This window comes from Aquarana catesbeiana, linkage group LG02 (assembly GCF_042186555.1).
Source record: "Aquarana catesbeiana isolate 2022-GZ linkage group LG02, ASM4218655v1, whole genome shotgun sequence".
NCBI lineage: Eukaryota > Metazoa > Chordata > Amphibia > Anura > Ranidae > Aquarana > Aquarana catesbeiana.
Window position 1 is genome coordinate 87,567,373 of NC_133325.1, and position 27,641 is coordinate 87,595,013.

The 27,641-nt window shown below is 45.1% G+C and overlaps 1 protein-coding gene across 1 annotated transcript in view; it reads left to right on the plus strand.

The window, feature by feature from the left end:
- Positions 1–27,641, plus strand: part of LOC141127021 (aquaporin-5-like) — a 45,902-nt gene that overhangs the window by 12,921 nt on the left and 5,340 nt on the right. The window contains exon 2 of the mRNA XM_073613145.1: positions 14,028–14,192. Coding sequence (XP_073469246.1) covers positions 14,028–14,192 — 165 coding nt within the window. The remainder of the gene's footprint in view (positions 1–14,027; positions 14,193–27,641) is intronic.

Genomic DNA, 27,641 nt, shown 5'->3' on the forward strand with positions numbered 1-27,641 from the left:
TACCTTTTCCCGCAGATCCTTTGGCAATTCTTTTGCTTTTTCCATGACTCAGAATCCAGAAATGTCAGTGCAACACTGGATGAAAGATGTAAGGGTCTGTCAGGAGTCCAGAAACGCATTGACCTTTTATACACACACACTATTTACAAGCAAACAGATCACAGGTGAGGATGGTTACCTTTAATAGCCATCCAAACCCCTTCGTATCAACTTGTGTGCATGTTATCAGGGTCATTTGGGTGGTTTCTGTTGCAATTATGATTTAAAAAGAGTAAACAAAGGTGATTGATAATAAATTACTTCAGCCAAAAACAATTAATTAGTGAAAGAAATGGCCAAGAAGTCATAAATTCTGTCAGGGTATGTCAACTTATGAGCACAACTGTATGTATATATGCACGCATCTGAAATCGCATGATATCTCGTAAGAGTAACTGGTATAAAAAGGCAAATGCTAATTTTAGTAATGAATAAAACTGGGTATAGGATACAGATGAATCACGGTTGAGGTTTAGCTATGTTTTGAGCATATGATGACATTGAATAGGCTCAACACATTTTGTAGCCAATCACCACTCATCAGGAGCAAACGCATTGCATATCTGAAAAAAATGAAAAAAGGTACCAAATAGGATCTAATGTTTTCCCCAGATGGTAAGAAAAAAGGTTGGGGCAAGGGGAAAAAAAGAATGGATCTGCGAAGCAAGTCTATCCCATTCGCTGAGGGAATGAACCCAAGGAAGAAGCAAGCGCACCGACACACCCCAGAAGCACCCTCCAAGTATAATAGGAAAGGGTGAAAAAAATTCAAATATTTCTGTAGAGTAAATGATATAGGACCAATATGTGTGAATAGTATCAGTATATATTGTATATATTCATGGACTATAAAATAACACCCATTATTGCCTGAAAAGGTGAAAAGTGTGGTTAATACAGAGTGAAGGGAATCATGTACCACATAAAGAGAAAAGAAAACGAAAATAAGGAAAAAATAGTATGAAGATCATGAAATTCCCCAAAAGGGTAGGGGTGAGAAAAAATAGAAAGGTGTGACTTGCAACACTGTTTATGTAGAACAATTTATATGTAAGTATTCCAGGGGGATACCTTTCTTTTTTCCCCTTGCCCCAACCTTTTTTCTTACCATCTGGGGAAAACATTAGATCCTATTTGGTACCTTTTTTCATTTTTTTCAGATATACTATGCATTTGCTCCTGATTAGGGATGAGCTTCGTGTTTGAGTCGAACCCATGTTCGACTCGAACATCGGCTGTTCGATCGTTCGCCGAATTGCGAACGTTATGGGCCGTTCGCGCTAAATTCGTGTGGCGCGTCACGGCCCATAATTCACTGCGGCATCGCAGTGCATTGCTGGCTGATGATTGGCCAAGCATGCACTATGACCCGCATGCTTGGCCAATCACAGCGCCGTCAGTAGAGAGAGCTGTAATTGGCCAAAGCCAGGGTGGCTTTGGCCAATTATGGCTCAGGGGATTTAGTACACACCCCACACTATATAAGGCCGCCTGCACGGCGGCCCTGTGTAGTGTGTGTTCCGGTGTGCTGAGAGATAGAGAGAGAGAGAGAGACAGTGTCATTTGATTTGAGTTAGATAGATTAGGCAGAACAGTCAGTCAGTTAGCTGCACTTACAGTGTATTGTGTATATATATGCATCCCAGGTGTTGCATATATATATATACACTGTATTCAGTTTAGCTAGATCCGTTCCTGTTATCTTCTATCTAGACTATTTACATTTAATGCAGTGCGTCCTGCTCACAGTGTTCAGCTAGATCCGTTCCTGCTATTTACATTTAGTGCAGTGCGTCCTGCTCACAGTGTTCAGCTAGATCCGTTCCTGTTATCTTCTAGACTATTTACATTTAGTGCAGTGCGTCCTGCTCACAGTGTTCAGCTAGATCCGTTCCTGCAATTTACATTTAGTGCAGTGCGTCCTGCTCACAGTGTTCAGCTAGATCCGTTCCTGCTATTTACATTTAGTGCAGTGCGTCCTGCTCACAGTGTTCAGCTAGATCCGTTCCTGCTATTTACATTTAGTGCAGTGCGTCCTGCTCACAGTGTTCAGCTAGATCCGTTCCTGTTATTTACATTTAGTGCAGTGCGTCCTGCTCACAGTGTTCAGCTAGATCCGTTCCTGCTATTTACATTTAGTGCAGTGCGTCCTGCTCACGGTGTTCAGCTAGATCCGTTCCTGTTATCTTCTAGACTATTTACATTTAGTGCAGTGCGTCCTGCTCACAGTGTTCAGCTAGATCCGTTCCTGCTATTTACATTTAGTGCAGTGCGTCCTGCTCACAGTGTTCAGCTAGAGCCGTTCCTGCTATTTACATTTAGTGCAGTGCGTCCTGCTCACAGTGTTCAGCTAGATCCGTTCCTGTTATCTTCTAGACTATTTACATTTAGTGCAGTGCGTCCTGCTCACAGTGTTCAGCTAGATACGTTCCTGCAATTTACATTTAGTGCAGTGCGTCCTGCTCACAGTGTTCAGCTAGATCCGTTCCTGCTATTTACATTTAGTGCAGTGCGTCCTGCTCACAGTGTTCAGCTAGATCCGTTCCTGCTATTTACATTTAGTGCAGTGCGTCCTGCTCACAGTGTTCAGCTAGATCCGTTCCTGTTATTTACATTTAGTGCAGTGCGTCCTGCTCACAGTGTTCAGCTAGATCCGTTCCTGCTATTTACATTTAGTGCAGTGCGTCCTGCTCACGGTGTTCAGCTAGATCCGTTCCTGTTATCTTCTAGACTATTTACATTTAGTGCAGTGCGTCCTGCTCACAGTGTTCAGCTAGATCCGTTCCTGCTATTTACATTTAGTGCAGTGCGTCCTGCTCACAGTGTTCAGCTAGAGCCGTTCCTGCTATTTACATTTAGTGCAGTGCGTCCTGCTCACAGTGTTCAGCTAGATCCGTTCCTGTTATCTTCTAGACTATTTACATTTAGTGCAGTGCGTCCTGCTCACAGTGTTCAGCTAGATCCGTTCCTGCTATTTACATTTAGTGCAGTGCGTCCTGCTCACAGTGTTCAGCTAGATCCGTTCCTGTTATCTTCTAGACTATTTACATTTAGTGCAGTGCGTCCTGCTCACAGTGTTCAGCTAGATCCATTCCTGTTATCTTCTAGACTATTTACATTTAGTGCAGTGCGTCCTGCTCACAGTGTTCAGCTAGATCCGTTCCTGTTAAATTCCTACTGACAGCCAGGCTTGTCTGGTTACAGTATATAAAGCTACCTGAAGAAAATTACAGGTGTTCTATTTGATCCTATTAGTACCACGGTCAGGCAGCTAGACTATTTACATTTAGTACAGTGCGTCCTGCTCACAGTGTTCAGCTAGATCCGTTCCTGTTATCTTCCTACTGACAGGCAGGCTTGTCTGGTTACAGTATATAAAGCTACCTGAAGAAAATTACAGGTGTTCTATTTGATCCTATTAGTACCACGGTCAGGCAGCTAGACTATTTACATTTAGTACAGTGCGTCCTGCTCACAGTGTTCAGCTAGATCCGTTCCTGTTATCTTCCTACTGACAGGCAGGCTTGTCTGGTTACAGTATATAAAGCTACCTGAAGAAAATTACAGGTGTTCTATTTGATCCTATTAGTACCACGGTCAGGCAGCTAGACTATTTACATTTAGTGCAGTGCGTCCTGCTCACAGTGTACAGCTAGATCCGTTCCTGTTATCTTCCTACCGACAGGCAGGCTTGTCTGGTTACAGTATATAAAGCTACCTGAAGAAAATTACAGGTGTTCTATTTGATCCTATTAGTACCACGGTCAGGCAGCTAGACTATTTACATTTAGTACAGTGCGTCCTGCTCACAGTGTTCAGCTAGATCCGTTCCTGTTATCTTCCTACTGACAGGCAGGCTTGTCTGGTTACAGTATATAAAGCTACTTGAAGAAAATTACAGGTGTTCTATCCCAGCTTAGTGCAGCTACAGGCCATTAGTATGTCTGGAAGGCCAAGAAGGAGAGGCAGACAGTCACAAGCCAATAAGAGAGGGCAAGCAGGCTCTGTGTCTAGTGCTGGTCGTGGAGACGGTGCATCCTCATCAGCACGTGGCCATGGGACACGCTTGGCCTTTTTTTCGGCAGCTGGCCGTGTTGAGCCGCAACATGCGGAAGACTTGGTCGAGTGGATGACCAAGCCGTCCTCATCCTCCTCATCCTCTCTCACCCATGCCCAGGGTGCTTTGTCTGGCAAAGCAGCGGCCTCTTCCCTCAGCTCAATGTCATCAGTGACTCCTTCCCTAGCTCCACCATGTCCTCATGAGGATTCCCTCGAACTGTTTGACCACAGTGTTGGGTACATGCTCCAGGAGGATGCCCAGCGTTTGGAAGGCTCTGATGACGATACTGAGCTCGATGAAGGCAGTAACATGAGCACGGACAGAGGGGGTGCCCAAGAAGGACAGCAATCTGGCAGTCATGCTCCCCCTGCTGCAGCATACTGCCAGGTTTGCTCCAGTGATGAGGAGGGAGGGGATGATGAGGTCACTGACTCAACGTGGGTGCCTGATAGGAGAGAGGAGGAGGAGGAGGAGGAGGAGGCGGCGGCACATCACCAACGAGGCAGGATGCCCTCCAGGGGCCAGCCTAAGGGCAGCACATTGACTGCATCACACCCCAAAGCTCCACATGTGCAGGGCGCTGCAGTCTCTGCGGGTTATTCAAAAAGTTCTTTGGTGTGGGCCTTTTTTGAGACGAGTGCATCAGATCGCACCGCTGCTATTTGCAACATATGTCTCAAGCGTATCTCGCGTGGCCAAAACATCTCCCGCTTGGGTACCACATGCTTGACCAGACATATGTTGACCTGCCATGCAGTTCGTTGGCAAGCGTATCTAAAAGACCCACACCAAAGAACAAAGAGGATCTCTCCTTGCTCCTCATCAGCTGAGATTTCCAACCCCACTAGACCTTCAGTCCTCTCTGAGACCTGCAGTGAGAGGAATGAAGGTGTAGAATTAGGTGTGTCACAGCCAAGTACTTGTGGGCAATCTGCTTTTGGTACACCGACGTCAGATTGTACCAGGCAAATTTCCCTGCCCCAGCTGCTGCACCGCCGAAAGAAGTTTGCTCCCAGCCATCCACATGCCCAGCGGTTGAATACTAGCTTGGCAAAATTGCTAGCACTTCAACTGCTGCCTTTTCAGTTGGTAGACTCTGCCCCCTTCCGTGAGTTTGTGGAATGTGCGGTTCCTCAGTGGCAGGTACCCAAACGCCACTTTTTCTCACGGAAGGCGATTCCGGCTCTCTACCGGCATGTGGAAGGCAATGTCCATGCCTCGCTGGACAGGGCGGTCAGCGGTAAGGTGCATATTACCGCTGACTCATGGTCCAGCAGGCATGGACAGGGACGTTACCTAAGTTTCACGGCGCATTGGGTGACTCTGCTGGCAGCTGGGAAGGATGCAGGACAAGGTGCAGTAGTGTTGGAGGTTGGAGGTTTGGAGGCCACCACGCCTCCAAAATGCTGATTGTGACACACCTCTCTCCTCCACCCCCTCCTCTTCTTCTTCCTCCATGGCCTCTTCCTCGGAACCAGCGGTGCTCCGTAGGCGTTCAAGGGGCTACGCAAGTACGCAGGCCAAAAGATGCCATGCGGTGCTTGAGCTGGTGTGCTTGGGGGACAGGAGCCACACTGGGGCAGAGGTTCTGTCAGCTCTGCAGGGGCAGGTTCAGAGGTGGTTGACGCCACGCCAACTTAAGGCAGGAATGGTGGTTTGCGACAATGGCACCAACCTCCTCTCTGCCCTCCGACAGGGACAAATGACCCATGTGCCCTGTTTGGCTCACGTCCTTAACTTGGTGGTGCAGCGGTTCTTGGGCAGGTACCCGGGCTTACAGGATGTCCTGAGGCAGGCCAGGAAAGTCTGTGTGCATTTCCGCCGGTCATATAATGCCAGTGCTCGGCTGACGGACCTCCAAAAGGAGTTTAACCTGCCCAAGAACCGCCTAATCTGTGACATGCCCACGAGGTGGAACTCAACGTTGGCCATGCTGCAGCAGCTGCACACGCAGCAGAGGGCCATCAATGAGTACCTGTGCGACTATGGCACCAGGACAGGGTCAGGGGAGCTTGGTTTTTTTTCCCCACGCCAGTGGGCCATGATCAGGGATGCATGCACTGTCCTGTCACCATTCGAGGAGGCCACGAGGATGGTGAGCACTGACAGTGCATGCATCAGTGACACTGTCCCCCTTGTCCACCTGTTGGAGCACACGCTGCGTGGAATAATTGGCAGGGCACTTGAGGCAGAACAGAGGCAGGAAGAGGAGGACTTCCTTAGCTCTCAAGGCCCCCTTTATCCAGACAGTGTTCCTGCGTGCCCGCCAATCACACAGGAAGAGGAGGAGGAGGAAGAGGAGGAGGAGGAAGATTGTGTCAGTATGGAGGTGGAGCCTGGCACTCAGCATCAGCAGCAGTCTTTAAGGGATCAGTCCCAAGAAACACATGGACTTGTACGTGGCTGGGAGGAGGTGGCTGCGGACCATGTCGTTCTTAGTGACCCAGAGGACTCCGGACCGAATGCCTCAGCAAACCTACGCTGCATGGCCTCCCTGATCCTGCAAAGCCTGCGTAAGGATCCTCGTATTCGTGGTATCAAGGAGAAGGACCAATACTGGCTGGCAACCCTCCTTGATCCACGTTACAAGGGTAAGGTTGCGGACCTTATCTTGCCATCGCAGAGGGAGCAGAGGATGAAACATCTTCGGGAGGCCTTGCAGAAAGGTCTGTGCAACGCGTTCCCAGAGACTGGGAGGTTACAAACTCCTGTTTCTGGACAACGTGTTGCTGAGGCTTCGGTCAGTCAAAGAAGGAGCGGTGGAGAAGGTGGCCGTCTGACCGATGCGTTCAGACAATTTTTTGGTCCGCAGCCCCAAGGTATGATCGGTTCCAGCAACCATCGCCAGCGTCTGTTTTACATGGTGCAGGAATACCTAGGGGCAAGATCAGACTTGGACACCTTTCCCACCGAAAATCCTCTGGGTTACTGGGTCTTGAGGATGGATCACTGGCCAGAGCTTGCACAGTATGCAATTGAGCTACTGGCCTGTCCTGCATCCAGCGTTCTTTCGGAACGCACATTCAGTGCTGCTGGAGGCGTGGTAACCGATCACAGGGTGCGTCTGTCCACCGACTCGGTCGATCGGCTGACCTTCATAAAAATGAATGAGTCTTGGATCACCACCAGCTACCAAGCACCTGATGCTGATGTAACCGAATAATTTTTTTTGAAATCTCAGATCCCTTCAAAGACTGCCTATGCTGATGCTGAGTGACTATCCCTGAGTAATTATCCTCTTCCTCCTCAATCATCACGCTGATAGCTTGTAAGAACATTTTTGGTTCTGGGCGCCACCACCAGTGCCTAAGGCACAATTTTTCAGCCCCTGTTTAACAGGGGCGTGTAATTACAATTTTTGATGTAATACTTTGCAGCAGGGCTCGTTCCTGCATTCCAACTAGAGTGTCTGTGAGGTGTTGCAGTGTTGTGGCACCAGCACCAGTGCCTAAGGCCCAATTTTTCTGCCCCTGTCTAACAGGGGCGTGTAATTACAATTTTTGATGCAATACTTTGCAGCAGGGCTCGTTCCTGCGTTCCAACTAGAGTGTCTGTGAGGGGTTGCAGTGTTGTGGCACCAGCACCAGTGCCTAAGGCCCAATTTTCCTGCCCCTGTCTAACAGGGGCGTGTAATTACAATTTTTGAAGCAATACTTTGCAGCAGGGCTCGTTCCTGCGTTCCAACTAGAGTGTCTGTGAGGGGTTGCAGTGTTGTGGCACCAGCACCAGTGCCTAAGGCCTAATTTTTCAGCTCCTGTTCAACAGGGGCATGTAATTACAATTCTTGATCTAATATTTCACAGCAGGGCCCTGTGAGGGCTTACAGTGTTGTGGCCACAGCAACACCTAAGGCCCAAATTTCTGCTGAGTATATAGGGCAGGACCCTACTTTCAAACATCTAACTTACAAACGACTCCTACTTGCAAACGGAAGGAGACAACAGGAAGTGAGATGAAATCTACCCCTAGGAAGGGAAATTCTCTCCTGTAAGAGTTCATATGGGAAAACAATTTCTCCTTTCCACTGATGCTTTCCAATCCTTGTTCCACAAAAAAACCCAAATTTTCAAAAAACATTTTTCATTGGGACAAAAAAGTGAGGTGAAATCTTCTGAAGAGGAGGAAAGACAGCAAAACAAATGTCACAGGGGTGATAACCCTTCCCTATGTTTTCCAAAAAGCTTAGAAAAGATTTTTTGGCTGGAGCTAAACACGTTAAAAATGTTCAAAATTACAAACAGATTCTACTTAACAACAAACCTACAGTCCCTGTCCTGTTTGCACCGCCTGTATACTGCTGTTCAGAGTATATAGGGCCTGGTGGCCCCACACCTTTCCTTATTTTAATTTGGGTGCGGGGTTCCCCTTAATATCCATACAAGACCCAAAGGGCCTGGTAATGGACTGGGGGGTACCCATGCCGTTTGTCTCACTGATTTTCATCCATATTGCCATGACCCGACATGACATTAAACCCGCAAGCAGTTTTAAATGAGATTTTTTCCTTTAAAAATGACATTTGGTGCAGGGACTGTTCTAAACATGGGAAACACGCGTCACTTTACAGGCATACTATAGACACCCCCCAGGTACGATATTTAAAGGAATATTTCACTTTTTTTTTTTTACTTTAAGCATCATTAAAATCACTGCTCCCGAAAAAACGGCCGTTTTTAAAAGTTTTTTTTGCATTGATACATGTCCCCTGGGGTAGGACCCGGGTCCCCAAACCCTTTTTAGGACAATACCATGCAAATTAGCCTTTAAAATGAGCACTTTTGATTTCGAACGTTCGAGTCCCATAGACGTCAATGGGGTTCTAACGTTCGTGCGAACTTTCGGTCCGTTCGCGGGTTCTGGTGCGAACCGAACCGGGGGGTGTTCGGCTCATCCCTACTCCTGATGAGTGGCGATTGGCCACGAAACGTGTTGACCCTATTCAATGCCCTCATGTTCTCAATGCATAGCTTGACCCCAACTGTGATTCATCTGTATCCTACGACCATTTTTATTTATTACTAAAATAAGCATTTGTCTTTTATACCAGTTACTCTTACAACATATCATGAAATTTCAGATGCGTGCATGTATACACATATGAATTCTCCCTTTTGAATGTCATCATCTCGTATATTGATTAATCACTTACCCACTGGGCACTTAAACCCCCTTCCTAACCAGACTCATTTTCAGCTTTCGGTGCTCTCACATTTTGAATGACAATTACTCAGTCATGCAACACTGTACCCAAATGACACTTTTGTCCTTTTTTTCAAACAAATAGAGCTTTCTTTTGGTGGTATTTAATCACCTCTGGGATTTTTATTTCTTGTGCTATAAATGAAAAAAGACCAAAAGTTTGGTAAAAAAATGCATTTTTCTTAGTTTCTGTTATAAAATTTTGCAAATTAGTAATTTTTTTTCATAAATTTTGGGCAAAATTTATACTGCTACATATCTTTGGTGAAAATAACCCAAATCAGTGTAAATTATTTGGTCTTAGTGAAGTTTATAGAGTCTACAAGCTATGGTGCCAATCATTGAAAATTGATAACACCTGATCACAACTGATGTACTGAAGGATCTCATTTCTTGAGACACTAACAAGCCAGGAAAGTACAAATACCCCCAAATGACCCCTTTTTGGAAAGCAGACATCCCAAGGTATTTAGTAAGAGGCATGGTTCATTTTTTGAAGTTGTAACTTTTTCCCACAATTCTTTAAAAATTAAGATTTTTTTCATTTTTTTCCCACAAAATTGTCATATTAACATACCCGCTGTGTGATGCTTCTCCTCTTCTGACAGTTCTTAAATAACAGGGGGGTGGAGCCACGTAACGGGTGACCCCGTCCCCCTCTGACATCATGGGGAATGCCACAGGGAAGTCCCCGTCAAGTCCCCGTGCAACAGAGGGGGGCGGGGTCACCGGGTGGCCCCGCCCCTGTTATTTAAGAACCGTCAGAAGAGGAGAAGCGTCGCACAGCGGGAGCCTCCCACCATACCATCATGGATGTGGATCGACCCGAGGAGAAGAAGGGAAGAAGACGCCGTGGAGGAAGATGTCGGACGAGAACACCGGAGGAAGAACCAGAAGAACCAGAAGAAGAAGAAGATGGAGGAAGAAACCAAAGGAAGATAGAAGAAAGAGGATAGAAGAAAGAAGCATTTAAAGAAAGGAATTATCAAAAACCGTCTCTTGTCATTTTTAACATTTTTGACAGTTTTTTGTGAAATGGTAGGGGTACTTTTGTACCCCCTTACCATTTCACACAGGGGGGAGGGCCAGGATCTGGGGGTCCCCTTGTTAAAGGGGGCTTCCAGATTCTGATAAGCCCCTGCTCGCAGACCCCCACAACCACCGGGCAAGGGTTATGGGGATGAGGCCCTTGTCCCCATCAACATGGGGACAAAGTGTTTTGGGGGCTACCCCAAAGCACCCTCCCAATGATGAGGGCATGTGGCCTGGTACGGTTCAGGAGGCGGGCGCTCTCTCACCCCCCTCTTTTTACCTGCGGCCTGCCAGTTTGCGTGCTCGGATAAGGGTCTGGTATGGATTTTTGGGGGGACCCCACACCATTTTAAAAAAAATTTTGGCGCAGGGTTCCCCTTAAAATCCATACCAGACCTGAAGGGTCTGGTATAGATTTTGAGGGGGACCCCACACAATTTTTTTTTTTTTTTTTTAGTTCGGGGTTCCCCTGTGGGGAATTCCCATGCCGTTTTTATCAATGAACTTTTATGTGTATTGCTGGACCGGCAATTCATTAATAGCCGCAAGTAGTTTTAAATGACTTTTTTTCCTTTGAAATGTCATTTTGCTGTCAGACTATTCTAAACACGGGAAACATGCGCCCCTTTACAGGCATACTATAGACACCCCCCAGGTACAAAATTTAAAGGAATATTACACTTTTATTGTTTCACTTTAAGCATTATTAAAATCACTGCTCCCGAAAAAACATCCATTTTTAAAACTTTTTTTTGCATTGATCCATGTCCCCTGGGGCAGGACCCAGATCCCCAAACACTTTTTATGACAATAACTTGCATATAAGCCTTTAAAATTAGCACTTTTGATTATTCATGTTCGTGTCCCATAGACTTTAACAGTGTTCGCGTGTGCGAACAAATTTTTTGCCTGTTCGCAAGTTCTGGTGCAAACCAAACAGGGGGGGTGTTCGGCTCATCCCTATTGTCCATAATCAGTACAGGCAGGGATACTGTCCATTTACAGTCCAGGGCCAGTGCAGGTAGAGATATTGCCAGCAGTGACAAAATATTGGTAGTAGGCAGGAACACGGTCCATAGGACAGGTAGCAGGCTAGGAAAGAATGGGGACAGGGGTAGAGCCTTCTCCCACCCAAATCTCTTTGAAGTCTCCGAGTCTCCAGACCCTAATCCGGGAATGAGAAAACGAAAAATGTTGTTTTCTTCATCCAGAAAACAATTCTGGAACCCCTCACATATGTGAGACCCCTGTGTTCCCACTAACATAGAAGGGTAAAAGATCAGTCCAAGAGGAAGGCAAAAAACGTGGTCAAACAGTCCAGGGTCAGTTCCAGATCGGGCAGAGGTGGGTACAGTTTAGGGTTAGGCAGAAGCTTGGTCGTATAACAGGCCAGGGTCAGTTCCAGAGCAGGCAGAGGTATGTTTAGCATCAGGTAGAAGCATGGTCGTATAGCAGGCCAGGGTCAGTTCCGGAGAAGGCAGCGGTATGTACAGGTTAGTGCAGTAGCATAAGGGGTGTGGAGGTAAATGACAATTAGGTTTACCATACTTCACTAATAATGTACTGAGGTATGGTAACAGCAGAAACATTCACCTATACAGAGGCTTGGTTGGGAAGGACATTGGGGACAAAAATACACGGTGTCTTTTCTAACTCCTCCTCTGGAGCATGCGCGGCATTTCTTCTGATGTCTTTGGCCTGTTTCACAGAGGGGGAGTTTCTTAGGAAAGTGACCTTCGTGGAGTCTACTCACTGAATCAGATTGAATATTTTGTGGTGGGCCTTCAGGGTACAATAGGGTGGTGATAATTTCTTCTTGGTAATGAAGATAGGATAAGGGGGTCTTGGTAGATTTTTGTTAAATAATATAAGTGTTATACATGGCCAAAAAATAAATATAAACTTTTTTATATCAATGGCAGGATTTTCTTGTGAGAAGGTAGGGTTCGATCATCTGTTTATTGTAGTCGACACCCCCCATGAACAAATTATATTCATGGACACAAGCTGGTTTCTGAATTGAGTCATTTCTTCTGGGGATTTCCATTTAGGTGTCGTCATGAATTGTTGAGAGCATGTGGACGTTTAGTCTGTCCCTCCACTTGACAGCCAATAGCTCATCCCCTCTTCGACGCCGTCTCCACTCTTCATAGCCTTTCATTAACAAGCCTTTGTAGGAAGCCCTTCCTATTGGCTCTCACTGTACCACCTGCTGGAGTGTCCTTCCGGTAAAGGCTGTGGAAGAGGGGCAAGCTTGAATAGAAATTGTCCACATAAAGATGGTAACCCTTTCCAAGGAGTGGATAGACAAGCTCCCAAACAACTTTCCCACTGGCTCTAATATACTCAGGGCATTCAGGGGAATGCAGCTGGATGTCCTTCCTTCATACACCAGGAAGGCATATATATACCGTTTCTCAGTCACAAAGCTTGTACAGCTTAACCCCATATTTTGAAATAAGAGAGAGAGTGAGAGAAGTAGAGGAAGAGCGAGAGTTAGAGAGACAAAAAGATAAAGAAAGAAAGAGAGATGTGGAGAGAAAGAAAGAGAGGTAGAGAGAGAGAGGTGAAGAGAGAGGGGCAGAGAGTAAGGGGCGGGGGGAGAAAAAAAGAGAGAGACACAGAGAGGTATAGAGAGAGAAGGGGTGAAGGAGGGCGAAGAGATTGAGAGATGCAGAGATTCAGCAAGAGGTGTAGAGAATAAAAGAGCGAGCCATGTCGAACAACCTTGTTCCTTTTCCTGGTGGGCCTCCCATGGCTTTACCGGGGTGCACCACTTTTTAACTGTGCGCTCATTTCCATCATGGGAGGCCTTTAGAAGACGCACAAGATCCCCAGGCAGGAGGACTTTCATTATTTTCAATTGTGCAATTGAATTTTGTCTCTTCGTCAAACTTCCACCTTTCCTTTTCGCAAGATGTCTTATCTCATCGTTTTACGCCTCTCTTAATTGTAGGTCATAATTATTGACCCTTTCCTATGTGACACAATAAGAGCAAGATCTTGGATCTGGTATTGAGAGGTAGAAGTGGAGTAAGGCTTGGACAACAATAACAAAATGTTCATTCAACACTACCACCCTAGAGGCCATTAATAAAGTGCTCCTGCGGTAGTATAGGGTCCCGGCTAGGGTTGCTCATGCTTATCCTGACAGCAGTGACAGATGTTTTTGAAATGTGGGCAGCGTGGGGATGTCCTACATATATGGTGGTCTTGCCCATGTTTGAACGGCTTCTGGTCCAGGGTCATTGGTCTATTGCAGTGCAGACGTTATATCACTGTCTTATTATTGTATATGCTAGCCCAGCTCCTCTGCCACTAACCTACCTACATAACTTTTTATGAAACTGCCAGGTAGCAGAAAAAAGGGAACATTATAGAGTGAAAACTCTGCTAAGGCTGCTGACAATCAAACCCAAGATGGTGGCACCCAGCACAGTCTTAGGTCTTTTTGGATGTTTTTGCAAAGGGGGAGCTTTTACAGGTAAATATGTATATAAAATGTTAAACGCAGACATAGTCTTATGAGAAGATTATCGTTAAAATGAATGTTCTGGTGACAAGGTCTCTTTAATACACAAGAAATGGCATTAGTAATCTAACCTGTTTCTGCATGAGTAAACATGAGGAAATGTAAACTCATGTGAATATCCTTAGGGTTTGGAATTTGATTTATAGTGTGAGTGTTTCTTTTCAGCCAAGCAACAATGCAACAGAAGGACAGGCCGTCACGGTGGAGATCATCTTAACACTGCAACTTCTGCTTTGCATTTATGCCTCTACAGACAACAGGCGGGATGACAATGTAGGATCACCTGCGCTCTCCATAGGACTCTCAGTTGTGCTGGGTCACCTGGTTGGGGTAAATACTTATTTTTATTACTTCTTGATAATAACTCCAGATTGTTCAGTCTGTAGTTTAAACTAGTGCCAAACTGAAAAAGATTGCTATATTATAGGGAACATTTCGAATTGTGCCTAAACAGTAACCAAAAAAGTGTATTTTTGTCTAGACTTATTCCTGAAAAATAGCAGTGTACTTCATAGTATGTAAGTTTGCCCAATCACTCCTATGCCTACATGTGAGCAGGGTGCAGCATGGTGTGAACAGAGATCACACAGAGGCTAAAGTAGATGATTGAAGTGTATTTACGGGAAGTCCCAACAAGTCATCAATAGCTCTGATTGGCATTTCCAGATGCATTCTTCACCAAGCTATCAACCACTTGGCTCATATCTGTGTAGAAAGAGAGGGAAGGAACACTTGCCCCTTGCGAGTCGACTCCCACTGGTAGAGGACCCTTCTCCTGAGTTCTGGTTGAGGGCTGCTTCTCAGTCTGTTCCCCCCTTATCTTGAGTGGGAACACTCTAGCAGTCACTCCTTCAGCCAGACGTACCTCTTCCTCCTGAAAGCACACAGCCACCTCTTCCTGCCATTCTATCAGTGCCCTGACTTGATCCAACTCCTCTATGGCTTCTGTTTCCACCCTGTAGGCCCGTTGTCCTGGTGCTAGGGCTCTCAGCCACCTTCTGATCTCTCTCTCGATGTGCTCATTTCCAGAGATTTCCAGAACAGTACTTTTTTCTGTTAGAGCTCCATGACTTCTGCCCCAGCAACCGTGGCCATAGAGGTGGCCTAGATTGTGGTCTAGGTCAGCTAGGGCCAGCTGCAGATAGAATTCTGGACAAGCCCCCAAATGTAGCACGACCCCCTAAGGGACTGCTTGGAATTGCCTGGTCATCTGCACTGCCATGACCTGGTGAACATTCCAACCCACCTGACACTCTGGGTTCTGACATCCTTGTCCCACTGTAAAGTAATAAATCAGACAACTCTGTGTATTTGTGTTCTGATAATATTTACTTGAACCAATTAAAGGGATGTTGTCGCAAATGGAGGTAATAGATCTGCTGAGTTTTAGGCAACAGTGCCAACTCAGCAAAGGAATTCCTCCGAATGCCACAATGCAAGATATTAACAAATAAACAGTATGTTATACACACTTCTTTAAAGAAATAATGCCATTCTCTAAAGGGATGAATACAGCTAACAGATTATACTGACACACTGTAGGAGATGGAACCTGGCCAGCCTATACCTGTTACCCTAGGGAAAGATCAGTCCTTGTATCTAATGGCCCTTGTATCAGTAATAGCACTAATATCCTCGTTGCAGACCTGATGGTCTTCACCAGTACGTAGGAGCTCATTAACTGTAATCTGATTAGGTGTAGTGGAAAGCAATAGGTTTCTTGTAGTAAGGAAGGCTAAAGATGTCTAAGCACTGTTGAAATAGGTTCAACAAAGTATTCCTAGGGTAGAGATGTCTGTGCAAAGTGTCCCAGTGAAACTGTGACAAAGGGTGGGTAAAGGTAGGGCAATTGCCCTCTCACCAATGACCAGACCGATAGGTAGTCTTCTGGACAGTGACAGCATGCAGCAGATCCACCGTCTCGATCTCCCGATGTGAAGCTTGTTACACCAACTGGCAGGCGACCGAAGTGGTGCTGGATGGATGTCCGATGACAAACGGCAGATCTAGGCCCCTCTGGTATGGGTTAGAAGGTGGTACACCGTGTGGTAGACCGCAACCCCTCTCTCCATGCACGGAGAGGTCCATATCGCGTCAGACCCAGGAGGAAGAGAGCTCTGTGCCGGCTTTTGCATCTTTTATAGCTACTCCCAGCAATCTCCCCGAAGGTAGCAAAGATCCCTGGGATATGTAATCCAGGCGCATAATTATGCAAAGCAATTGTCAGTCTGAGGAACTACTCATCCCACAATCCCTTTTGTTTGGCTCAAAAATATGATGTCATTTGATAACACTGAGCACTAGAGGGACATGCAATGAATGGGAATACTGGAGGATCACTGTACTTTATGGTGGTAGTCCATATTGCTACATCTATATCTACCTGGAGTTGGGCGTTTCTGAATTCTGGAAGCTGTGCCCAAAAAATGCAGGCAAAGGACAAAGGACCAGTCACCGGAGTTGCCTGTGGTCTCCCTGCAGCTGATCTCTTCCCAATTGCTGACTTACCATGCCTTATTCTGCACTGTTTCTGTGTGCAGGTGGACATCTTGGCAGAGGCAGGACTTTCACTTTTCATGTCAGAGTCTCTAGCAAGGAGAACAGTGAGCCGCACAGTAGTGGCATCAGCAAATCTCACTCCAAATCTACTGAGACTAGCAGTCAGAGGCAGCAGTGCCTTAGATTTCACACTGCCTATATACATATATGAGACTTTATTTAGGCAGGTTCAGTCCGTACTCCCTTCAGTAGGTGGCACTAGGCTCTAGCAGTGGTGCAGAAGGGGAAGGAAGGGGTGAGGAACTTTATACTCCACTACTTCCTGCTGTCGTCAAGACAGCAGTCGTCCGATTTGACTAACCCCAAAGAACTAGGGAGAGGTTCCAGAGGAGTAGGGACGGCTTAGGGACTTTGCCTAACCTTTGCTTGGTGTAACCTAGCAGTTCGGTATAGAATGCCTCCCTGATTGTGGTGGTAAGGAAGAAGAATGGGTCCCTTCGGATGTGTATCCATTACCCAACCTTGAACCGAAAGACCATCCCAGATCAATACACGATCCCTCGCATAGAAGAAGCCCTACAATGCTTATCAGGGGCCAAATGGTTCAGTGTGCTGGATCTAAAGAGTGGGTACTACCAGATCCCCATGCACCCAGATGACCGAGAGAAGACGGCTTTCATCAGCTCTCTGGGGTTTTTCATAGTTACATAGTTACATAGTAGGTGAGGTTGAAAAAAGACATCAAGTCCAACCTATGTGTGTGATTATATGTCAGTATTACATTGTATACCCCTGTATGTTGTGGTCATTCAGGTGCTTATCTAATAGTTTCTTGAAACTATCGATGCTCCCCGCTGAGACCACAGCCCGTGGAAGGGAATTCCACATCCTTGCCGCTCTTACAGTAAAGAACCCTCTACGTAGTTTAAGGTTAAACCTCTTTTCTTCTAATTTTAATGAGTGGCCACGTGTCTTGTTAAACTCTCTTCTACGAAAAGGTTTTATTCATATTGTGGGGTCACCAGTACGGTATTTGTATATTGAAATCATATCCCCTCTCAAGTGTCTCTTCTCCAGAGAGAATAAGTTCAGTGCTTGCAACCTTTCCTTATAACTAATATCCTCCAGACCCTTTATTAGCTTTGTTGCCCTTCTTTATACTCGCTCCAATTCCAGTACATCCTTCCTGTGACTTTTCGAGTTTGATCGAATTCCACAGGAACTAACAGGGGCCCCTGCGACCTTCCAGCGACTGATGGAGAACACTGTGGGTGATATGAACTTGGTGGAAGTGTTAGTTTACCTCTATGACATCATCATGTTTGGCCGAACGTTGGAGGAGCGTGAAATTGGAGAAAGTGGTCCAGTGACTACATGACGAGGAGTTGAAGCTGTCATTGGAGAAGTTCCAGTTTTACCAGACTTCAGTCATGTACCTAGGGCACCTGGTGTCCGCCGAAGCAACTGACCCTCAAAAGCTGGAGGCTGTCACCTCCTGGCCTTGCCCAAATACCGTCACTGAGTCAAGGTCATTCTTGGGTTTCTGCTCTTATTATAGAAGATTTGTGAAGAACTTCTCGCAGATTGCCTGGCTGTTGAACGAGCTGTTACAGAAGCAAACAGAAGGGGAACAGCAGAAAACTCAGAGGGGAGGTCCCAGGAAGCCTCATGAATTAATCCAGGAACAATGGACAGTGAAATGTGAAAGGTCTTTCGAACGGCTGAAGGAGAGACTGGTTGAAGCACCGGTGTTAGCCTATGCTGATCCATCAAAACCATATGAATTACATGTGGATGCCAGCAGAGATTGCGTTGGGGGGGTGTTGTACCAAGAGTTAGAAGGGAAACTTCACTCAGTTGCCTATATGAGTTGCAGCCTCACACCCCCTGAGAAGAACTATCCAGTGCAGTTGGAGTTATTGGCTCTCAAGTGGGCCATGGTAGATAAGCTACGTGACTATCTGTACTAGGCTACCTTTGTGGTAAAGACTGACAACAACCTCTTGACTTATTTACTATCCACTGCAAAGTTGGACGCCACTGGACTTTGATGGTTGGCAGCACTGTCCGAGTTTCAGTTTAGCCTGAAATATCGACCGGGAGTGGGAAACAGACGCTGGTGTTCTTTCCCAAAGACCTCACTTCATCCAGGCTGACCAGAAGAGTTGGGTTCATTTGCTTCTCAAAGGAGTACAGGCTGTGTGTCAGGGAGTAAAGTTTAAGCACAGAGGAGCCATAGGGGCCAAAGCTGTGGGAGTCACCCCTGTGGGAGTACCTAAGTACTACGGTAATTTGACCCAAGTACGCAGCCAAGAACTGCCTCAGCTGACTAAAGAGGACATGAGACGGGAACAGCGGGAAGATCCATTAGGAAGCCTGATAAGAAAATTGCTGTCCGCCCAAGACCCTTGAATATTGGTGAATAGCCCCATCCGGGGCCGAAGTGATTCATAGAGAATTGCAGTGAATTAATCCGGAAAAGGGGATCATATATCAAAGAGGTCCCTGTGAAGAAACAGAAGGTGTGAGCCAGCTGTTTCTCCCTGAAGAACATTGTCTAACTGTGCTAACCGCCCTCCATGATGATCATGATCACTTAGGCCCAGAAAGAACTTTCAAGCTGGTCAGGGATCGATTTTACTGGCCATCCATGAGAATGGAGGTGGAAAGTTACTGCCGCTCTTGTGTCAGGTACATCCAGAGAAAAACTTTACCAGGCAGGGCAGCCCCAATGGGCCATCTACAAGTCAAGGACCAATGTAATTGGTGTGCATTGATTTCTTGTGCCTGAAACCTGATCTGAGTGGAACGAGTAATGTCCTGGTTGTGACAGATCATTTCACCCGATATGCTCAAGCTTTCCCCACTAGGGACCAGCAAGCTAGTACAGTAGCCAAGACTCTAGTGGAATAGTTCTTTGTTCATTATGGGTTGGTTCAGAGCCTACATTCGGATCAAGGTTGGGACTTTGAGAGCAAACTGATCAGAAGACTTTGTGAACTCTTGAACATAAAGAAATCCAGAACTACTCCTTACCATCCCCAAGGGGATCCACAACCTGAGCGCTTCAATTGTACTCTGTTAAACATGCTGGGAACCCTCCCATCAGAGAAGAAACAACATTGGGAGGATCATATCACTGCAGTAATTCATGCCTACAATAGCACCTCAAATGACTCCACTGGATACTCCCCTTACAGACTAATGTTCGGGAGAAAAGCTCGCCTACCTGTGGATCTGGCTTTCGGAACATCACTAGATCACACCTCCCAAGCTTCTTATAGGAGATATATTGACAGACTCTGGAAGAATTTAAAAGTGGCTTATGAAAAAGCCAAGGAGGCCTCTACTATCGGAGAACAAAGGAACAAGAAAAAACTTTGATCTTAGAGTGAGGGTTCAGGATTTGCAACCTGGGGATCAGGTGTTGTTGCGCAATCTAGGGGTGCCAGAAAAACATAAGCTAGCTGAACAATGGAGTTCCCAATCCTACATTGTTTGGCAATGACTACCTGGGCTCCCTGTGTATCAGATCTGACCTGAAGGGATGTAGCAATATGGATTATCACCGTAAAGTACAGTGATCCTCCAGTATTCCCATTCATTGCATGTCCCTCTAGTGCTCAGTGTTATTAATTGACATCATATTTTTGAGCCAAGCAAAAGGGATTAGGAGATGAGTAGTTCCTCAGACTGACAATTGCTTTGGATAATTATGCGCCTGGACTACATATCCCAGGGATCTTTGCTACCTTCAGGGAGATTGCTGGGAGTAGCTATAAAAGGAGCAAAAGCCCGTGTGGAGCTCTCTTCCTCCTGGGCCTGATGTGAGACGGACCTCTCCATGCATTGAGAGAGGGGTTGCAGCCTACCACGCAGTGTACCACCTTCCAACCCGTACCAGAGGAGCCTAGCTCTGCCGTTTGTCATCGGACATCCATCCAGCACCACTTCGGTCGCCTACCAGTCAGTGTATCAAGCTTTACATCGGGAGATCGAGACAGTAGATCAGCTGCAAGAATGTCGCTACACAAGTCACTGTCCAGAAGACTTCCTATCTGGACGATGGTGAGAGGGCAATTGCCCAACCTTTACCCACTCTTTGTCACGGTTTCACTGGGACACTTTTCACAGACATCTCTACCCTAGGAATACTTTGCTGAACCTATTTCAACACTGTGCTTAGACATCTTTAGCCTTCCTCGCTACAAGAAACTTACTGTTTCCCACTACACCTAATCGGATTACAATTAATGAGCTCCTACGTACGCAGATCTGCAATGGGGACATTAGTTCTATTACTAATACAAGGGCCATTATACTAGTACTTATAGGACTGATCTTTCCCTAGGGTAACAGGTATAGGCTTGCCAGGTTCCATCTCCTACAGTGTGTCAGTATAATCTGTTAGCTGTATTCATCCCTTTGGAGGATAGAATCATCTCTTTAGGGAAGTGTGTATAACATACTGTTTATTTGTAATATCTTGCATTGTGTCGTTCAGAGGAATTCCTTTGCTGAGTTGGCATTGTTGCTTAAAATTCAGCAGATCTATTACCTCCCTTTGTGACAACATCCCTTTAATTGGTTCAAGTAAATATTATCAGAACATAAATACACAGAGTTGTCTGATTTATTACTTTGCAGTGGTACAAGGATGTCAGAACCCAGAGTGTCAGGTGGGTTGGAATGTTCACCAGGTCCTGGCAGTACAGATGAGCAAGTAATTCCAAACAGTCCCTTAGGGTGTCATGCTACAAAAAAAAGCAGCATTAATGATGTACTTAGATCCTAAGTCTTCTAGCATCCTCACTACAGAGTAGGAGGGTCCTTCTGTTACTGTCACTGCCTGGATAACGTGGACACTTCCTATTGGCTTTATCAGTAGCAGGGTCCACTTAGGATGCAGAGAACTGAAACGGCGTGATTATGTCACAAACAAATGATGAGTCACTGTAGGCACAGACTGCAGCTCTGGATCACTGGTTGTCACTAACAGAAGCGGTGCAAGAGAGGGACACAGATGGGGGAGTTAGGTGAGTAAGAAAAAGGATTCAGAAGACGGGTTATGCTTGAGCTATGCTTGGAGATTGGCTTTAACTTTATTTAGTTATTTATTTTAAAATCAACTTAGGTACCTGATGTTATCATGATACCCACCTCAGTTGTTTGCCTGGAGTAGGGTTTTAAACATAAAAAGGATCTCTGGGTAGAATAATAAACTCTTGTACTGTACACAGTATCAGGTTATATGCCCACACTCTCTTTGTGTGAGCTTTGCTGAAAGTTATCATTTAAAAAGCAACTCTCCATAGATGAGTTTAAACCTTAATTGCACTATCTGCAGTGGCTAGTAAGCCTATAACTAAACTAGAGCATTATCAACATTATCTAAACTTTATTTTCTTTTCTCCTAGTACAATACATCCAAAAACAAGGATAAATAGCTGTTTACATAATACATTTAGCACTTTGCCTTATATTCTCGTTTGTTCTTTTTTTTATAACTATCCCCAAAAGAATTTCTAATAAATTCCACTGACTACAAGATAACCTCTTTTGGGCAATCTGCCATACCGTTATCTGAACTTGGACAAAATGAAATTCATTGCTGAACTCTTACCACAATTCATGAAATATTGGAATTGTGTAATATACTTTATCGTGTTCATGCTTTCTTATATCTATTATCTTATAACTGTATTAAATACTAAGCAGAGATCTTAGAGCTCTGATACTAACCCCAATCACAGAATGTGTACAGGAGAGAAATAACGTACAGGACATAATTACAAAAAAAAGGTATGTATACTGCTCAAGGTGAGTTGCTCATCAGAGGCTCCGCTGCAAGATTCCCAGGTGCTGGTCTGCCTCGATAAACTTCAAAAATCATTTAGAATAGAACTGAAACACGGGCTGCAGCAAATTCTTAAGAGCAGCCTAGCCTGAATTATTGTGTTTCTTCAACAAAAGGCTTTACTTCCCAACCCCCATTTAGGAGCAGTCCTAGAGTGCCTTCCATCCAATCTTACATAGATAAATGAGTAGATGTCTCCCCAAAAATGACAGACATTTGTCTCAACCTCTGTAGTTCTGAGATTTGCCAGTATTTTTTCAGAAAGTAGCAAACTGGCACAGGCTACTTACCACCTCCTTCCAACATTTCAAGGTGGGCTCTGTTACAAAGTTGTAAAATCTCTGTGTGCATAAATGGGTGCCTCCAGCATTGGAAGTACTCATTATCTCATCCTAGGGTTGCTCTAAAGACCCAGTCCTTATTGTACTGGTCTGTCCAGTTACTATCAGGATTGGGTTGCTTGTGAATATTCTTTGTCCTGTTTACATATTTGTAGCGTTACCCCATTAGGAGCCACAGTGCTGACTCATCCAAACCTACTGATATACTTGTAGTATAAAGTGGGCTTATTTAAAGAATGACAAAAATACCTTTAGAAAAGAAGTATGAGTTCAAACAGTTTGGCAACATTATCAGAAGATAAGCAGTAAATTCTGAGCCAAATACAAACATAACCAAACTAAAAGGTTACATTTCTGGTCATTCTAGGATTCAGTGGACCCTAACAATGCCTCTGGTCAATGGTCTGTGTATAGTACACTGGTGTTGAAGTACCTGGATCCTCTGTAGGAGTGCTCTTTCTAAGATGCAAGGGTCACAAAGTTATTACCAAAGCCACTTTTCATCACATGTGAAGATCCTGATCTGTAGTTTGGAGGCCCGATGAGAGATCATGCTACTCACCCAGGTTCCTCGCTCTAGTCCAGCAGCAGAATGGCCCAGTCCTTTCCACCTGAGTTCAATAGTCTTACTCTTAGAAGCTCTGGTAAATGTCCATTATGGCTATGCCCTATGTTGCTGCAGTAGCTCTTTCTTTTCTGAAGTCAACAGTCTCTCTCCTCCTGCAGCTCTGGGCACAGTACTATGCAGTTCTGCTTCCTGCAGCTCAGTTCTCAACTCAGCAGCACCTTTGCAACAAATCCTGCAGTGCATGGCAGCACTCAGCCTGCTCTTTCTCTCCCTGCCTCCTGGCACAGCTCAGTCCATCCACCACATAGCTCTCTCCAGCCCATAGTTCCCTAAAATGTGAGCTCTCATCCTGCTGCGTGGCTTAAAGGGCCAAGAGCTGGGCTACACATTTTTTGCCTCTTTAAGTATTTTCACTGTAATTTTTCATTTTGGAGCATTTACAACTTTTTCTATTGCTATATTGTGAAGGATGTTGAATCAAGAAAAGCATGATGTATTTTTGCTGTTTTCCTTCATAAGGTGTGAAGATGTGAAATTCAGTGACTGTAACCTTCATCATTATAAGGAATACAGTTTTGGGGTTGCAATTCTGATGATCTTCAATTACAGAGAAATCAGGCAAAATTGTTAATTGGTTAGATTTAGCCAGGGTTTGGATAATATTGCCTGCATATTCAGGAGACACTGCATCATTTATACAGTGTGACTGTTTCCCCTCTAGTGCCCAGTCTGGTCTCTATGTCATCGCATCCTGCAACCAGGGTGAATGAAAATTAAGACTGGAGCAAACCATCTTGGGACATGTAGTCCTGAAGATCCAAGTTCTATACTCAGTCGGACTGCTACGAACTACAAATCCCAGCTGGCTGGGGGTAGTAGAACAGAATGCTGGGAGAGGGTATAAAAAGCCTGTGTGGGGGCAGAATCACGCTCTCAGGTCCATGGCCTGGATCAGCTAGCAGTGACTTTGCATTAGATTGTGCCAGGTTGAAGCCTGTACAACCGAGACAAATAGAGTCATCGCGAGCAGGTGCTGAAGCATCCACTGCCTGCCACTTCTGGTCATTCAGCGGCAGCCTGAAAGCCACTCTCATCACATCCACGCCAGATCCAGCCAAGCTGTGGCATGGTGTGAGTGCCATCCCTTAAGCCAAACCCTGCAGGAGCCTGCCGCGAATCCTTCACGCCTCCCCTCATTACCACTGACTGTTGGAATTGGAGAGTAGACACTTGCTAAAATAAAGAACACTGCATGCAGACACCGTTGATTGGTCACTGACGTAACCTGTAGGAGAACTCTGTGCTACACTTACTTTTTGCTGAGCAGCCACAGTGTTCACCCTGCTTGTCAGGACACCACAAGTATACTTCACACCACCTTGCTTGTCAGTACACTTCAAGCACTTCACTAAAGAGCTAGCTGAAGATGCAAGGTCTTCTTTTCTTTTGAGAGACTACAACATATCCCCCCCCCACAAGGGCTCACACTTCCACCCAGGATTCTATTCACTATAAGAGCAGGTCTAATGATTTAAGTGTCATATTGTATTGAAATAAATACAGGGTTTTTACAATTCTTTGGGACTGTGGAGTCAGGAAACAGAAGGGAGTGGTCTGACAAACATCTGATCATTCCTCTGCCCTTCTTCCACCTGTATCCATAGAGCTCAGTCTAGGCAGAGTTTAATATAATATAATATATATAATATGATATATAAACATATACAGTGGGGCAAAAAAGTATTTAGTCAGCCACCAATTGTGCAAGTTCTCCCACTTAAAAAAATGAGAGAGGCCTCTAATTCTCATCATAGGTATACCTCAACTATGAGAGACAAAATATGGAAACAAATCCAGACAATCACATTGTCTGATTTTTGAAAGAATTTATTTGCAAATTATTATGGAAAATAAGTATTTGGTCACCTACAAACAAGCAAGATTACTGGCTCTCACAGACCTGTATCTTCTTCTTTACGAGGCTCTTCTGTCTTCCACTCATTGCCTGTATTAATGGCACCTGTTTGAACTTGTTATCAGTATAAAAGACACCTGTCCACAACCTCAAACAGTCACACTCCAAACTCCACTATAGTGAAGACCAAAGAGCTGTCAAAGGACACCAGAAACAAAATTGTAGGCCTGCACCAGGCTGGAAAGACTGAATCTGCAATAGGCAAGTAGCTTGGTGTGAAGAAATCAACTGTGGGAGCAATAATTAGAAAATGGAAGACATACAAGACCACGGATAATCTCCCTCGATCTGGGGCTCCACGCAAGATCTTACCCCGTGGGGTCAAAATGTTCACAAGAACGGTGAGCAAAAATCCCAGAACCACTCGGGGGGACCTAGTGAATGACCTGCAGAGAGCTGGGACCAACCTAACAAAGGCTACCATCAGTAATACACTACGCCGCCAGATCCTGCAGTGTCCCCCTGCTTAAGCCAGTACATGTCTGGGCCCGTCTGAGGTTTGCTAGAGAGCATTTGGATGATCCAGAAGTGGATTGGGAGAATGTCATATGGTCAGATGAAACCAAAGTAGAACTGTTTGGTAGAAACGCAACTCGTCATGTTTGGAGGAGAGAGAATGTTGAGTTGCAACCAAAGAACACCATACCTACTGTGAACTGATAACAAGTTCAAACATATGCCATTAATACAGGTAATGAGTGGAGGACAGAGGAGCCTCTTAAAGAAGGTACAGGTCTGTGAGAGCCAGAAATCTTGCTTATTTGTAGGTGACCAAATACTTATTTTCCACCATAATTTGCAAATAAATTCTTTCAAAAATCAGACAATGTGATTGTCTGGATTTGTTTCCACATTTTGTCTCTCATAGTTGAGGTATACCTATGATGACAATTACAGGCCTCTCTCATCTTTTTTAAGTGGGAGAACTTGCACAATTGGTGGCTGACTAAATACTTTTTTCCCCCACTGTATATACATAATATGTTACATATGTATATGATATCAACAATTACTGATTTTTAAAGGAAAAGCGATTTTGGTTATACTTCGCCTATAGATCACAGGAGTGCAGTTTGTTCTGCACTCCTGTGACCCATTTTCAGCAGACAGTGGGCTAGGTCCAGGCTCTAAAAAATCCTGACCATATGGTTGGCATCCACCCAGAAGCCTGGATCAGCACCTGGCTCAGCCTTTCAGCGATCCGCCAAGAGCCTAGTGCTCCAGTGAGTGCTGGAGGGGCAGAGCAGAGAGCCAGAGACTGACAGTCACAGTTCTCTGCTCAGAGCGAAGGGGAAGAAATGAGCGATCAGCAGTGTTTGATCTCTCAGTTCTCACTACAGAGCCAGCGGGGGACAGAAGCGGCATGAGATCAATGCTGCATCCACCTGGGTGAGTATAAATGTTTTTAATAAGACCAGAATTACAATATTTACAGTGCCTTGAAAAAGTATTCATACCCCTTGAAATTTTACTCATTTTTATCATGTTACAACAAAAAACGTAACTGTATTTTATTGAGATTTTATGTGATAGACCAACACAAAGTGGCACATCATTTTCTGTACTTCTCACTTGATCACTTTCAGTTGCTTTAGTAAAAAAACCCATGCTATGCAATATTTGGATTCTAGCTTAGAAGTTCTCATCTATTAGCATGGACATTTGATAATGGCATGAAATAACTCTCAAAAGCCATTGATTTGACTGAATATACAGGTCTTTGCACAACATTTCAAATAGGTTTGTCATCTGAGCAGAAGAAACCCTGTGGGAAAGGAAATAATTTGCATGTCAGATCTTATGTGAAACATCCATTAACTTTTACAACCTATCATCATTTACGTAAAATGCTCCATAATTCTTACTTACTATCAACATTTTCATTTTACTGCATACTAATATATTTTAGGCTGATGAATAGCTGGAAACTTTAAGATTTCTAAGCGGGCAACATAAAAGCTGATAACTTTTTGATTTGCCTGGTTTCCTACCAGTTTAAAAGCCCTAGTTAGAAAGAGACACCCTGCAGCTTTAAATGTTATGACTAGGGATGAGCTTTCTGTTTGGGTCGAATATGAGTTCGACTCGAACATTGGCTGTTCACCCGTTCGTCGAAAACCGAACATTATGGGCCGTTTGCACCAAATTCGAGCGGCGCATAACGGCCCATAATACACTGCGGGAGCGCAGTGCATTGCGTATAATGATTGGCCAGAGCATGCACCATGACCTGCATGCTTTGGCCAATCCCAGAGCCCTCAGCTAAGAGAGCCATAATTGGCCAAAGGCAGGGTGCCTTTTGCCCACCATGGCTCAGGGGGACTAAGTCCACGCCCCACACTATATAAGGCCGCCTGCACGTTGGCCTCATGTAGTGTTGTTGGCGTGGATGGAGAGAGAGTGTCATTTAACGGATTAGTGTCATTTAATGGTATGGAATTTGGGGGGACCCCCACGCAATTTTTTTTTTAAATTTTGGTTCAGGGTTCCCCTTAATATTCATACCAGACCCAAAGGGCCTGGTAATGGACTGTGGGGG